We start from the raw sequence: 16759 nt of genomic DNA, 5'->3' as shown, positions 1-16759 counted from the left end.
CGGAGGGCATCCTGCCTCGTTGGACATGTGCCTCCTCCTCCTCCTCCTCCTCCCTCCTTCCAGGCACCCACGTGGAGTCAGTGCCCTCATCATCCCCTCCCTCTTCATCGCTGTAGCAAACCTGGCAGTATGCTGCAGCTTGTGGAACATGACTGCCAGATTGCTGTCCTTCTTGAGCATCCCCTCTCTCTGCGCTCACGCTACTGCCTTCCTCTAGCTGAGTGTCATCATCAGAGCCCACAAAACACTGGGCATCCTCCTGGAGCATGTACCCAACACTGTGCTCAAAGAGTTCAGGAGACTCCTCAGGAGGACGTGGTGGGTCTAGGGAAGGAGTCACTGATGATGACATTGAGAGGAGGGAAGACGATGCGTTGGCAGCTGCTTTGCTACTACCCTGAGACTGGGTGAGAGAGGATGAGGAGGATGAAGAGGGCTTGGTCATCCACTCTACCAAGTTGTTGGCATGTTGCGGTTCAACATGTCCAGCTGCCGAAAAGAAGGACAAGCATGTCCCATGGCCACGTGCTGATGACAATGCACCGCGTCCACGACCAGCACTGTTGTCTCTAGACACAGAGCCTGCTTGCCCTCTTTTATCGGCTCGCGCCTGTCTGTCTCTCCTTGCTGGCCTTCCAGACATGGTAATGGCCTGAAGGGAGTTGGGTAAAACAGCAGTTGGGTAGTTTATATTGTGCTGGAGGCACACAACACCCACTAACTCCTGCAGATGCCTTTTTTATAGAACACCAGAGATAAAGGGGTATATACAGATGTATACTGTGCTGTGCTGGAGGCACACACAACTTCCAATAACTCCTGCAGATGGCAAGTGGGCTCAAATAGAGAACAGCTATGTAGGTGGATATAGCGGTATGTACTGGGTACAGAGCACGCAGACAGCACGCACTATCTCCTAACACTACTGACTGCAAGCTCTATTATTAAAGATAGATCACTAGCTATAAAGGTGGGTTGAATATAGCGGTGTATACTGCGGTAAGGGCACGCAGACAATAACCAGAGAACAGCAGAGATAAAGGGGTATATACAGATGTATACTGTGCTGTGCTGGAGGCACACACAACTTCCAATAACTCCTGCAGATGGCAATTGGGCTCAAATAGAGAACAGCTATGTAGGTGGATATAGCGGTATGTACTGGGTACAGAGCACGCAGACAGCACGCACTATCTCCTAACACTACTGACTGCAAGCTCTATTATTAAAGATAGATCACTAGCTATATAGGTGAGGTGAATATAGCGGTGTATACTGCGGTCAGGGCACGCAGACAATAACCAGAGAACAGCAGAGATAAAGGGGTAAATACAGATGTATACTGTGCTGTGCTGGAGGCACACACAACTTCCAATAACTCCTGCAGATGGCAATTGGGCTCAAATAGAGAACAGCTATGTAGGTGGATATAGCGGTATGTACTGGGTACAGAGCACGCAGACAGCACGCACTATCTCCTAACACTACTGACTGCAAGCTCTATTATTAAAGATAGATCACTAGCTATATAGGTGAGGTGAATATAGCGGTGTATACTGCGGTCAGGGCACGCAGACAATAACCACTACACAACAGCAAGATAGAAACTCAGCCGAAAACGATCGGTGTGTACTGTGTTGAAGGTACACAGAACACCCATTGCTTCAGACGCCAACACACTACACGAGGCCGCCGCAATGGCGGCCTTATATAGTGTGGGGCGTGCACTACACAGCCTGAGCTATGATTGGCCACAGGCATCCTGCCTGTGGCCAATCATGGCTCTCCTCGCTGCTGGCGCTGCAATTGGCCAAGCATGCGGGGTCACAGTGCATGCTTGGCCAATCATGAGCCAGCAATGCACTGCGCCATCGCAGTGCATTGTGGGCCGTGAGCGCCATGCGAATTTTGACGCGAACGGACCAAGTGTTCGGATTTCGCCGAACGGACGAACAGCCAATGTTTGAGTCGAACGTACGTTCGACTCGAACACGAAGCTCATCCCTAGTTGGCAACTATGCAATGCAAGGCTGCAAATGACTGACAAGGCTGCAATGCAAGTCTACAAATGACTGACAAGGCTGCAATGCAAGGCTGCAAATGACTGACAAGGCTGCAATGCAAGGCTGCAAATGACTGACACGGCTGCATTAATGGGCATTTAAGTTTTTTTTCCTTAAACTTCCCTCCTAAAAGTTTTTTTCTTTAAAATTCCCTCCTAAACTTGGGGTGCGTGTTATACGCCAATAAAGTAAGTAAGGCTAGGTTCACACTGCTGTATGGAGCGGCTCACAGGAGGGATCCTGTGTTCTCTGTTCATCGTTTCAGGTCTGAATTTGGACCTGAAACGGACCAGAAGACTCACAGGACTTTGCAATTCGCTCCGGAGATGTCATGCGAATTGTGTGAACCCAGCCTAAAACCTTTATCCCAAAGGAAAAAAAAACTGTTACTGTGACTGCTTATAAATTATTAGATGGAGTTACATGTGTTAGCCCACGTACACACGGTCGGAGATTTTGCCAACCAAATCCGTCGGATTTTGTCCGACGGATTGTGTCCGAAACTGTTGCATACACGCGGTCGGGCCAAGTTGTCTGATTTAGCGGTTGCCAAGAACGCGGTGACATAATTTCCTTACGATGGGACTATGTTCAGGCTAGTAGCCAATAGCTTTGATGTAGGAATTTGATCTGAGCATGCGTGGCACTTGGTCCGATCAAAATTCGCTACACATGATCGGAGTATGTCTGACCGGCCCAGTTGGTCGGGAAATATTTCCAACATGTTGGAAAATTGGGTCCGACGGATATTCCGACGGAATCAGTCTGATGCATACCACACACAGTCGGATTATCTGACGACATGGTCCGATAAGACGCATTCCGACGGATTCTCCGACCGTGTGTACGCGGCATTAGTGTGTTTAAATCTGCTAAGTGTGTTACTGGCAAGATGACCCCCTGTCAGAACACAGCTCAGCGTGGGAGATCGCTATACTAACTTCACATAGTTTAGTACAGTGGCTCAGACCGGAGCTGACAGTTTTTTTTGTTCAACCCAGGAAAAAAAATGAATAGTGTATATTCGGATTAATACTTGCTTGCTTAGTGTTCTTTTATTCTGTGTAATGCAAAAGCATTGAAGGGAATGTAGCGTTTGCCCTGTATCCAGCTCTCATAATGCAGAACGCAGTCTGTATTTCATATAGGCTGATAGCCATACCTGTACATATCATGCTTAACGCTCCCTCTGCTGGTATTGATGTTGGGCTCATACATTTCAGGGGGCATGTAAATAATAGTTCCTCCAGCTGGTTTGTGATCACTGAAAGACTGTGACAGCATGCGCCATTTTGAAAGCCCAAAGTCAGCAATCTAGAACAAAATAACAAAGCACAGTCAACACATTTCTAATACACGTTTGTACTATGCAATAGTTTCAGAAGATCCCTTATATATTCAATGGTCTGTATTATATCTTCAATCTTTGATGGAAATGCAGCCTCATTGGATGCTATTGAATACAAAAAGTTTGAGCCTATACTCGTTGAACAATGGAATACCTGGGGTAAGTAGAATGCTTATTGTCACCTCTCAAAAATTATTACACATTCAGTGATAAATTATATGTGGTGTGTTAAGCTTTGAGCCTGGGTTCACATCTCTGTGCAGAGCGGCTCACAGCAAGGGTCCGGTGCGTCCCTGTTCACCGTTTCAGGTCCAATTTTGGTCCAAATTTTGGGCTGAATTTGGACCTGAAATGGACCAGAAGATGCACGGGACCCCTGTGCAATCCGCTTCGCAGCCGTCCCAGGGATGCGTGAAATGGCTCCATTGAGAACAGGCTCCTGACATGCGAATTGGATGTGGTGAAACCCGCATCCAATTTGCTATGGTGTGAACCTAGCCTTTAAGGAGTGTCTATCAGTGTTGTCACCGGCGCCATAGTGTCTCATTGTTTTTCCAAAAAAGATGTAAATTTAAGTTTTTGGGGGACATGTGGGAGAATTGTAGTGTTGCAAAGGCTGCTAACCACTTCAGCCCTGGAAGCTTTTAACCCCTTCCCAGAGCACTTTTTGGGATTCGGCACTGCGCCGTTTTAACTGATTGCGCGGTCATGCGACGTTGTACCCAAACAAAATTGACATCTTTTTTTTCCTCACAAATAGAGCTTTCCTTTGGTGGTTGATCGCCTCTGCAGTTTTTATTTTTTGCGCTATATACAAAAAAATAGCATCAATTTTGAAAACGCAATATCTTTTACTTTTTGCTATAATAAATATCCCCCCAAAATATATAAAAAAAACAATTTTTTTCCTTTGTTTAGGCCGATATGTATTCTTCTACATATTTTTGGTAAAAAAAAAAAAAAAAATCGTATATTGATTGGTTTGCACAAACTTTATAGCGTCTACAACATTTTACATTTTTATTACATTTTTTTTTATTAGTAATGCCGCCGATTTGCAATTTTTTTTGGAACTGCGTCATTATGGAGGACACACCGGACATTTTTTACACTATTTTGGGGTCATTTATACAGCGATCGATGCTATAAAAATGCATTGATTACTGTGTAAATGACACTGGCAGTGAAGGGGTTAACTACTAGGGGGCAGTGAAGGGGTTAAGTGTGTCCTAGGGAGTGATTCTAACTGTTAGGGGGCTGGAATTCAACACACAGGACAGTGATCACAGCGATGAGATTCTTATGCCGCGTACACACGATCTGAATTCTCATCGGAAAAAGCTCTGATGGTTTTCCCGACAGAATTCCGACGGAATTCGGCTCAAGCTGTCTTGCCTACACACAGTCACATAAAATTCCGATCATTTATAACGTGGTGACGTACAACATGACGTGACTAGAAAAAGGAAGTTCAATACCCAGTAGCCAATAGCTTCTGTCTCGTAGTTGAATCTGAGCATGTGTGATTTTTGGCGTGTCAGAATTGCATACACATGATCGGAATTACCGATAGAAAGTTTTTCCGTTGGGAAAATTGAGAACATGATATCGAATTTTGGCTGGCGGAAATTCGGACAGCTAAATTCCGATGGAGCATACACACGGTCGCATTTTCCGATGAAAAGCTCTCATCTGTCTTTTTCTGGCCGGAATTCCGATCGTGTGTACACGGCATTAGGCTTTTAGGAGAGGGCGGTTGAGGGAGGTTGAACCTCAGCAGCTCCTAAACCAGTGATGGCGAACCTTGGCACTCCAGATGTTTTGGAACTACATTTCCCATGATGCTCATGCACTCTGCGGTGTAGTTGAGCATCATGGGAAATGTAGTTCCAAAACATCTGGGGTGCCAAGGTTCGCCATCACTGTCCTAAACCATCCTAAAGCCTATGTGTACATGAACACAGGCTTTTATGGAGCTTATATGGAGTTGAGTTTAGCTTAGTTTAGTTTTGGCTAAAAAATGACAAAAGCTCCTAAACCCAAGTTTAGCTGCTAGTGTACATGAAGCCTTAGGGGGATTTCCTCTCACTTCCTGTTGTGTTAATGGGAAAGAACATGTAGTGAAATCTTCCCAATGAGACAAAGAAAGCAAAAAAGTAACCAAAACATATTCTGATGTGATATAATATATATGACACCCATACAAACTTCCTTCTCCTTTCTAAATAAAAGAGAAATCTTACAATGAATAGTAAAATCCCCCAGTGCCATAATGAGGGATTGAAGAAGGCATCTGGTATTACCTCCTAGAAGGCTGAAAATAGCACAATCATATGTGTTTGATATTCTGCTTGCTTAATCTTGTGACCATCGCTTATCAGGCCATTATGGCTATCATAATGAATGTTGGAGATCTATTGCCTCAGCAGTGGACATTTGTCTCAGTGGAGGACACTTTTGAGAATTTGCTGAAGGACATTTAAAATCTCAGTCTAGACTAGAGAATATGTTTGAAATGTATTATACCTATAGACCTGAGATAAGTATCTCCCAAACAGCAAACTCTAGAAACCATTTCATATCTGTAGTACTTTCAGATGCCACCGACTGCCCTTTTTGTGGCCCTAGGGAACCTCAGTCTATTGATACTGTTCCCTTTCAAGCCTCAGAGCTGTTAGGCCAGGACTTCCCCTACCTGCGGGGACATGAATAATGGACAAATGATGGACAAGGCTTTTGCATTGTTTAAATACTCACATTTGTACACAGTGACATTACCTTAACATGAAACTCATCGTCTAGCAAGATATTTGGAGTCTTTAGGTCATGGTGCAGCAATGGGGGAGACAAATTGTGTAGAAAATTGACTCCTAGTGCAATTTCATATAGAATACGAAACCTTAACGGCCATACAATTTCTATTGATGGGCTTTCCTATAAAAAATAATACAAATCATCACAAACAATAATACTGTGTTACAACCATGCATTTAGTATTACAGCGTTATTCCAAAGCCCACCACCTCCCCCCAAAATGTTTCATTTTGGACAGAGTAGGGAGGGCTAAAATCCCTGCCATGTTTTTGCTTCTGTCTGGGACCCCGCTGTTGAGATTTTCCTTTCCTTCCTTTCCCTGTGATGCCTGTACAGGAAATAAGAGGATGTGTTCACCAGAAGTTTTAAACATTCCCCGCTCTACTAAGAATGTGTTTTTGTTGTAATCTGCATCACCGTGGGAGAGATTTTACAACAGTTCCTGTTCTGACAGCAAGTGTCAGGAAATCTCCCCAGTAGAGGCAGGGAAAAATTAAAACCTGACTCCAACCCTTCTCTGCACTATCCCAAAATATAAAAAAAAAAAATCACTTTAAAGTATAACTAAAGGCAAAAATGTGTTTTTTATTTTTGGATACAGTGCAGCTGAATTAGAACACTTGTCAGTTTTTATTGCTGGCTGTGCCCCCTTAGGAGATTCACCTTCTCTATTTGTCCTGTTTACCATTATCATTGAAAGTGAAAGTAAAAAAACAATCACATTTTGGATTGACCCCAGAAAGGTAATAGAGAGGAAATCTTCTAATGGGGACACTAGTTCTGCTGATCTTGGGGTCCCCAAGGAATGCCCTCAATTTTCAGGGATTTCCTCTAACTTTCTGTGACTATGGGGCAAGAAGTAAAAGGAAATCTCTGCAATGGGATTGCATAAAAAAACAAACAATCTGGTAGGGGTTATAACCCTCCCTTGATATTACCACAACGGTCTAGGAAGTGCAAAATTTCAGTAAGAAATACACTAAAGTGAATTTTAGGGCAAGCAAACACAATAAACTACCCACATTTTTAGTAAAATATAAAAGACGAGGTTGCACCGACCCAACATGTCAAACCTTAAAGTTGTAAAGTCAGCATAGAAATCCTAGTAATCTACTCTGTTAAAGGATAATATAATGTGCAAAATACCTTATTTACAGCACCGCTGGGCGCTCACGTGATCTGCTGACACTCTCCTTTCCCACGCCGAGCACTACAGTGGGATTTAGCGTTGAAAATAGCGCCTGCAAAATGCCCTAAAACAGCTGCTCCATTGACTCCAGTGTGAAAGCACAAGGGCTTTCACACTGGAGCAGTGCGCTGGCAGGGCATCAGAAAAAGTCCTACCCGCAACTTCTTAGAAGCAGTGAAGGAGCGGTGAACTTACCGCTCCTGCACCGCTCCTCCCCATTGAAATCAATGGGGCAGTGCTGCGATATCGCCAGTAAAATGCGGCTCCGATTTAACCCCTTTTCGGCTGCTAGTGGGGGGTTAAAACCGCCCCACTAGCAGCCGAATAGCACTGCTATAAAGGCGGTAAAATGGCGCTAAAAATAGCACCACTTTACCACTGACGCCGGGGTGGCTTGGTGTGGAAGGGGTCTTATAAACAGACCCTTGTAAGAGAAAGTGTCACCTTAACAGAAAAAGATGTACTTACCTCATGTAGCAGCTGGTTGAGTGATCCATTGGGCATGTATTCTGTCACTATGCCAATATTGTCCTCCTCATAACAAATTCCCAGGATTGGAAGAATATAGCTAAATCGGGCTTTGTGCAAAATTTCTGCTTCTTTGAAGATCTTGTTTCTGTCACTGCAAAAAAATAAGGAAAACATTTAAAAATAACAAATTTATATTTTACTCCTATTAGCTGATATTTCAGGCAATTTTCCTGGCTAAGGCCGCGTACACACGCGGGGACTGTTCGCCCAACTTTGTCCGTCAAACAGTTTCAGCGGACAGTCCGCTCAAAATTAGCATGGACGGACTTGCCCACACACGACGAACGAACAGTCCGCTGAAACCGTGCACGATGACGTGAACGGCACGTAGGACGGGACTAGAAAACGACGTCCTATACACTGCAATGCAAACTTCGGCGTGTAAATCCTTTCTGAGCATGCGCGGAACTTAGTTTGACGAACAAGCCTACACACGAGGGGACTGTTCGCTGAAACAAAGTTTCAGCGGACAGTTTTTCGGAATTTCCGAAAAACTTTGTTCAGCAGACTGTTCGCTGAAACTGTCCGCTGAAAGCCCACACACGAGCGGACTGTCCGCCGAAACACTGTTCAGCGGACAAAGTTGAGCGAACAGTCCCCGCGTGTGTACGCGGCCTAAATTAACACAACGTGGCTATGCACGATCTGCAGCTAAACTGACCCCACTGAAGCATTTTCAGAAAAAAACAACTACACTTCCTATGCGCTTGTACAAACGGTCGGAAATTTCGACCACAAAATCCGTCTGATTTTTTCCCCATTGGTGAGTCCTGGTGACAATTGTCACTGGGAATGAAAGGAAAAATACAACATTTTGAGCTGACATTAGAACAGGAATAGAGGGTGAATTTTCCAGTGGGGACAGACAGGCCATTTCACTTTGGAGAGATTTACTCTCACTTCCTGATGACTCTACAGCAGGGGTCTTTAAACTTTCTAAACAAAGCAATAGATTACTTCAGACTTTAGGGGGCCCGGACATTGGCGTCAGTGAGAGGAATCATACCCAATCACTGGTAGTGGGAGGAATCGCACACCATTGTTGGGGTCAGTGGGAGGATTAGTGCCCTATTGTTGGTTTCAGTGGGAGAAATAGTATCCCATCAATCGTGTCAGTGGGATGATTAGTGCCCCATCCTTGGTGTCAGTGGGAGGATTAGTGCCCCATCCTTGGTGTCAGTGGGAGGATTAGTGCCCCATCCTTGGTGTCAGTGGGAGGATTAGTGCCCCATCTTTGGTGTCAGTAGGAAGAATAGTACCCAATCAATGGTGTAAGTGGGAGGAATAGTGCCCCATCATTGGTGCCAGTGGGAGGAATAGTGTCCTATTGTTGGTGTCAGTGGGAGAAATAGTACCCCATTGTTGGTGTCAGTGGGAGGAATAGTGTCCTATTGTTGGTGTCAGTGGGAGAAATAGTACCCCATTGTTGGTGTCAGTGGGAGAAATAGTACCCCATTGTTGGTGTCAGTGGGAGGAATAGTGTCCTATTGTTGGTGTCAGTGGGAGGAATAGTGTCTTATTGTAGGTATCAGTGGGAGGAATAGTGTCAGGGAAATAGGCGCAATCTCACGAGGTACGTTCGTGTTAGCGCGCGTCGGCGCCTACGGAAGCGCAAAGTAGTTTCAAGACGAACGACCGATGTTACGTCTAACCAGGCGGGCATACGCGGTGATGTTACGAATACACAATGTACTCGACGTAGCCGTACGATCGCCCCGACGCGCTCACGACGTGACCTGGGTACCTCGCCTATTTAAACGTTCGCCTGACAGTGCCGCATCGCTGGATTATCGTCAGCTCTCCTGTGAACCTGTACCCGTGTTTCCTGTTATCCGACCTCCTGTGTACCGACCCGGCTTGCTTGACCTACTCCTGTTATTCTCCTGGCTCTGACTCCTGGCTTGTACCCGACGTTCCTGGTCTGCTTCCTGCACCCGATCCCGGCTTGTCTTGACCACTCTCTGGACTTCCGCTGCCCACTCTCGGACTTCCTAGCACGGTTGCCCTTAGAGACTTGCTTACCCGGTACCTGACCTCTGCTGCTGCTACCTGGCAACCTGTGCTACTGTGGGCACTGCATCCCTGTGTCAACTTCAGGGTTGTGCTGCACTCGGCCGCAAGGGGAGCCCTCTCAGCATCTCGGCCTCGCTCCTGACCATGACAAATAGTGTCCTATTGTTGGTGTCAGTGGGAAGAATAAATGTCCTATTGTTGGTGTCAGTGGGAGGAATAGTGCCTTGTATCAGTGAGAGGAACACTGCCCCAAGGCTGGATAAAGGCAAGCAAAAGTTCTTAGTTTAAAGACCACTGCTCAACAGTACAGAAAGTGAACTCTTTCCCGAAGGAACACAAATGGAAAAAAAAAAGACTAAGGCCACATACACACGACCGGACTTTCCGGCAGACTAGGTCTGACTATTTTCCTAACTGACTTTTCAGCGGAGTTCCCACGGACTTCTGAATGAACGGATTTGGCCACACACGAATGGACTAAGTCCATTCGAAAGTCCGTTCATTTCGAACGTGATGTTTTTTCTAGGTCTGTCTGATTTTTAGAACGAAAAACGATCGGATTAGCCCACACAGGATCGGATTGTCCGACGGACTGATCCCGTCGGACCTAGTCTGCTGGAAAGTCCGGTCTGGTCCGGTCGTGTGTACGCAGCATTATAGGGATTTACAACATTATCTACTTTATACAAAATAGAAACAAAAGCATTGATTTTAGACCTCATTTATGGTTATATTTGAATGGTCAAGAAATAATTGCAATTTGTTTATTTCTAGCAAGGAGATTCTATAACAAATCACAAGGTTTGAAAAAAAAAAATATTTTTTTTTGAGCTTGGCTGACTGAAGAGCCTTAGGTCTGTCTCAGCGGGGATGTTAGACCTCTGCATTGAGACCACTTTAACCACACAAAGAACAAAAGTACTTATCTTCAGTATGTTAGCATGGGATATGCTTTTTTACTTAGGCTGTGGCTTTCTTCTGAAGAAGACAAGCTGTAACACTTTTAATGCACTTGGTATGTATTTAGCTTATTTAAACAGGAAATTCATGTATGCTTTAGGAATGTCTCTAGAGATAGAAAAACTGATTATTTACAAATATATAAAAACCTTATCCAGACACCCAGATTTATTTTATTTCTCTGACCACACCCTGCTTTAAGATCGTTGAGAGTCAGTGGGTAGGCATGCGTAACTTTGTTACGAATCAAAATTTAGATTACATTTTTGTGAATCTCTAAATCACAATAGTAAAGAATTTAAAAAAATCTGAAATAAATTATTAGAAAACAACAAAATGTATTTGCCCTTTTGGTAATGTTTGCAGCATCCGGCATAAGGTTACAACATAATGAATGATCCGAATTGATTCAGATCCATTTTGTTTTTATGTTGCATTAACATAAATGTGAAATAAGATGATGATTCCAAATTGTGTTTGGGTTGGATGGAGGTGGATCCATCGGAATTTCTGAATCATAGCATAATAATCAATCTGAAAATTAATCTTGTTCTATTTGTTATGTTATGATTCTGAGATTCTGATGGATCCACCTCCATACAACCGATCCAAACACCATCCAACCTCCATCCAACCTCCATCCAACCTCCATCCAACCTCCATGCAACCTCCATGCAAACTCCATCCAACCTCCATCCAACCTCCATCCAACCCATCCAAACTCCATCCAACCCATCCAAACTCCACCCAACCTCCATCCAACCTCCATCCAACCCATCCAACCTCCATCCAACCTCCATCCAACCTCCATCCAACCTCCATCCAACTCATCCAACCCATCCAAACTCCATCCAACCTCCATCCAACCTCCATCCAACCCATCCAAACTCCATTGAACCTCCATCCAACCCATCCAACCTCCATCCAAACTCCATCCAACCTCCATCCAACCCATCCAAACTCCATCCAACCTCCATCCAACCCAGAGTGCATAAGTAATCTCCCGAAATAACAAATGAACAAGTTAAAAGGAATATAGCTAATCTTCAAAAATAACTTCTGAAATACAAATTGATTCGGAACAACGAATATGCAAAACTAATCCGAATATACAAAATTAATTCCAAAAATGAATCGTTCTATTGTAACAAATATGACGAAACAAATGATTAACTTAACAAATTAATCTGAAACAAAACAAATGTTTCTATCATGCACATCTCTGCCAGTGGGAGCATTGCTGTGTCTGTTCCCACCCCCAACAGTGACAGCTGACAGGCTGAGAAGGTGTGGCCAAACACACCTCTAATTTTTTTCTGCATGCGCGGTGGCTGTTGTGGGCATGAAGATCTCAAAAGTATTTTTTACACAAAAAGTATTTCTATGTAAAGATTGTCTACTGGTTCTGTTTGTATGGTTTGCCAGAAATCATTTTCATAGACAGTATCAAAGTTGAATATATAAATACACAGGCCACAACTATATACTGTTTTTATTGTCAATAACCAGATATGAATATCATTTATGGGAAAATAAAGAAGTCAGTATACTAATCAGTTTTGGATTAGTCAACAAAATAGCGTTTCTCAACACTGGACAAGTCATAGGCGCCCTTTAGTAGGTAGAGCACTGGAGATTTCAATCTTGCTGCTACTAAGATACGTCACTCGAATGGAAAAAAATGACTTCCTAAGGAGTGAGCTGCACAAGTAGCATCTCTGTGTGATCAATCGCTTATTATTTGAGTAATGTGAGACTGATCACATCACTACCACATGTACTGTACTTTTCTCCATCTGTTTAACCACCAATTACTAATGCCTATTAGCATTATTTAGCTACTAAAAATGTCCTCTGTAGTTCTCTAGCCTAATGTGATCACCATCAGTAAATGGTTACATCAAAACTCAAAAAATCACAAGATAAGAACAAAAAGCCCAAATAAAAGGTAAAATAAAATCTGTATTTGCTGCAATATTTTTCACTTCAGTCTGCTCACATAACCTATAACAAAAACATCTTTGCCATTCTGAAGCTTCCCTCCAACCAATTTGCATATTATTTTATATATGCTGTGATTCTGTACTTACCAAATTTGTGGCACAAATCTCCCTCCACTGTGTCTGGCTGCAGTCATATCTGTTTTTTTATTTTTTTTTATTATTATTATTATTCATTCCCATTGTTAGGCACATTTAAAGTCCCATTTGTTGTATAGACGGGGATTTCTGCTCTAAGGTGCAATTTTTTTGTTTACCCCCCCCCTATTATTTTCTTCTCTGAAAATACACAGCGGGCAACTAAGGGACTGTTATCTATTGTGGGGGACCTTTGGAGGAGTCTGTGCACAATTAACTTTTATTTGGCAGGAATTTAAATAGTGTCATTTGTTTCTTTCTAAATGTTCCCCTCAAAATGCATACCAGACACTTGGTAAGCCTTGTATGGATGTTAAGAATGTACCTTGTGCAAAAAAGCAAACATTTTAAACGTGTGAGGTCTGATTAAAACCCACCTTTAATCCGAACATGCAGCCTGACAAGACCACACTCTCCTGAACCACACCAGGACACATGCCCTCAACATGGGGGGTGCTTTGCCAGTCCCCCCAGCAAAGTGACATATGCCCATGTGGATAAGGACTATGGCCTCTTCCCCACAACTGTGGCCAGTAGTTATGGGGGTCTACAGGTAGGGGGCCTATTGGAATCTGGAAGCCCCCTTTATTAATAACGGGGTCCCCAGAAAACTGGCCCCCTACCCTATGTGAATAAGTATGGGGTAAAAAAATTGTCACCTAGAAATAAAGGACCCCCCCCCCCAAATGTTTGACAAGTCCTTATTAACCAGTTGCCGACCGCCGCACGCCGATGTACGTCGGTAGAATGGCACGGGCAGGCATAAGGACATACATGTACGTCCCTTGCCTCCCGCGGGTCGGGGGCCCGATCGGGCCCCCGCCCGGTGCCTGCGGCGGTCGGTTTTCGTCCGGGAGCGATCCGGGACCAGGGGGCGGCCATTCATTCATGGCCACCCCCTCGCGATCGCTCCCGACGAATAGAAATCCCCGGTGACATCACTTCCTCTCCTGTAATGTAAACACAGGAGAGGAAGTGATGTATTCTCTCCTCCGTGTCGGTATTTTTCGTTCCGACACGGAGGAGAGCGGATCGGTGAGTTGCACCAACACTCTACACACACAGTAGAACATGCCAGGCACACTCACACCCCCCCTTTACCCCCCGATCACCCCCCCAATTACCCCTGCCCCCCAGTCACAGTGACACCAATGTCATTTTTTTTTTTTTTTTTGCATTGGTGTCATTTGTGACTGTAATAACTGTTAGGGCAGTTAGAGTTAGCCCCCTTTAGTTCTAATGTACCCCCCTAACCCCCCCAATAAAGGTTTAACCCCGTGATCACCCCCCGTCGCCAGTGTCACTAAGGCTGGGTTCACATTGCAGCGGTTTATGAGAACGAATGTGATTCGCACCGCACTGCAGTGCAAATCACATCCGATCTCTGTGCGATTCGAGTTCAGCCATTCGCCGCACCCGCCGCAAATTCGCACGGGACCCTTTTTTTGGCCCGCAGCAGAATCGGATCGCATGGGTGTTCACACCATGCGATCCGAGTTTGCAGATCGCACTGCGATATGCGAACTGATCTGGGGGTGTCAGTAACATTTCACTGACACTCCCAGCAGTTCGCATAGGGCAGTGTGAACTGCCGCCGGGAGGCATGCGATGCGGGAACCCGCCGCGGATTCGCGGCGTTTCCGCATCGCTCCAGTGTGAACCCAGCCTAATAAGCGATCATTTTTCTGATCGCCGTATTAGTGTCACAGGTGACGCTAGTTAGGCAGGTAGGTATTTAGGTTCGCCGCAGCTTTTTATAGCGCCAGGGACCCCCATATACTACCGCATAAAGCCCCCTGATTGCCCCCTAGTTAACCCTTTCACCAGTGATCACCATATAACTGTTACAGGTGACGCTGGTTGGTTAGTTATTTTTTTTATAGTTTCAGGGCACCCGCCATTTATTACCTAATAAAGGTTTAACCCCCTGATCACCCGGCGGGTGTCATTTGTGACTAATAACTGTTAGGGCAGTTAGGGTTAGCCCCCTTTAGTTCTAAGGTACCCCCCTAACCCCCCCAATAAAGGTTTAACCCCGTGATCACCCCCGGTCGCCAGTGTCACTAAGGCTGGGTTCACATTGCAGCGGTTTATGAGAACGGATGTGATTCGCACCGCACTGCAGTGCAAATCACATCCGATCTCTGTGCGATTCGAGTTCAGCCATTCGCCGCACCCGCCGCAAATTCGCACGGGACCCTTTTTTTGGCCCGCAGCAGAATCGGATCGCATGGGTGTTCACACCATGCGATCCGAGTTTGCAGATCGCACTGTGATATGCGAACTGATCTGGGGGTGTCAGTAACATTTCACTGACACTCCCAGCAGTTCGCATAGGGCAGTGTGAACTGCCGCCGGGAGGCATGCGATGCGGGAACCCGCCGCGCATTCGTGGCGTTCCCGCATCGCTCCAGTGTGAACCCAGCCTAATAAGCGATCGTTTTTCTGATCGCTGTATTAGTGTCACAGGTGACGCTAGTTAGGCAGGTAGGTATTTAGGTTCGCTGCAGCTTTTTATAGCGCCAGGGACCCCCATATACTACCGCATAAAGCCCCCTAATTGCCCCCTAGTTAACCCTTTCACCAGTGATCACCATATAACTGTTACAGGTGACGCTGGTTGGTTAGTTATTTTTTTATAGTTTCAGGGCACCCGCCATTTATTACCTAGTCTCACTAGTGTACCCCTAAATTTAGGGGTGTCTACTTTCCAAAATGGGGTCATTTGGGGGGGGTTTGTGCCATCTTGGCATTTTATGGCCTTCAAAACTGTAACGCCCTTAGAAAGCCTGAAGGCGGTGCTTGGTTTTCGGGGCCCCGTACGCGGCTAGGCTCCCAAAAAGTCCCACATATGTGGTATCCCCGTACTCAGGAGAAGCAGCAGAATTTATTTTGGGGTGTCATTTCACATATGCCCATGGCATGCATGAGCAATATATCATTTAGTGACAACTTTGTTAAAAAAAAAAAAAAAGTTTGTAATTTTCCCGCAACTTGTGGCAAAATATAAAATATTCCATGAACTCAACATGCCTCTCAGCAAATAGCTTGGGGTGTCTACTTTCTAAAATGGGGTCATTTGTGGGGGTTTTGTGCCATCTTGGCATTTTATGGCCTTCAAAACTGTAATAGGTAGTGAGAAGTGAACTCAAAAATTTACGCCCTTAGAAAGCCTGAAGGCGGTGCTTGGTTTTCGGGGCCCCGTACGCGGCTAGGCTCCCAAAAAGTCCCACATATGTGGTATCCCCATACTCAGGAGAAGCAGCAGAATTTATTTTGGGGTGTCATTTCACATACGCCCATAGCATGTGTGAGCAATATATCATTTAGTGACAACTTTGTGTAAAAAAAAAAAAAAAAATTTTTTTTTGTCATTATTCAATCGCTTGAGGCAAAAAAATAAAATATTCAATGGGCTCAACATGCCTCTTATCAATTTCCTTAGGGGGTCTACTTTCCAAAATGGGGTCATTTGGGGGGGTTTTGTACTGCCCTGCCATTTTAGCACCTCAAGAAATGAGATAGGCAGTCGTAAACTAAAAGCTGCGTAAATTCCAGAAAACGTACCTTAGTTTGTAGATGTGACAACTTTTGCGCAAACCAATAAATATACAATTATTGACTTTTTTTTACCAAAGACATGTGGCTGAATACATTTTGGCCTAAATGTATGACTAAAATTGAGTTTATTGGATTTTTCTAA

General features: G+C 44.7%; 1 protein-coding gene across 2 annotated transcripts in view; it reads right to left on the bottom strand.

Moving 5' to 3' along the window:
- RIPK2 (receptor interacting serine/threonine kinase 2) overlaps nucleotides 1–16759 on the bottom strand; it is an 88705-nt gene that overhangs the window by 32043 nt on the left and 39903 nt on the right. For both annotated transcript variants that reach the window (XM_077492991.1, XM_077492990.1), the window contains exons 2-4: nucleotides 7883–8036; nucleotides 6190–6345; nucleotides 3226–3377 (exon numbers count right to left, since the gene is read on the bottom strand). In XM_077492991.1, the coding sequence (XP_077349117.1) occupies nucleotides 3226–3377; nucleotides 6190–6345; nucleotides 7883–8036 (462 nt within the window). The remainder of the gene's footprint in view (nucleotides 1–3225; nucleotides 3378–6189; nucleotides 6346–7882; nucleotides 8037–16759) is intronic.

The sequence above is a fragment of the Lithobates pipiens genome, unplaced genomic scaffold (assembly GCF_037356315.1).
Source record: "Lithobates pipiens isolate NorthernLeopardFrog02 unplaced genomic scaffold, aLitPip1_a1.2 Scaffold_19, whole genome shotgun sequence".
Lineage (NCBI taxonomy): Eukaryota > Metazoa > Chordata > Amphibia > Anura > Ranidae > Lithobates > Lithobates pipiens.
Note: the sequence above shows the minus strand (reverse complement) of the source record. Positions and strands in the feature narration are given on the sequence as shown.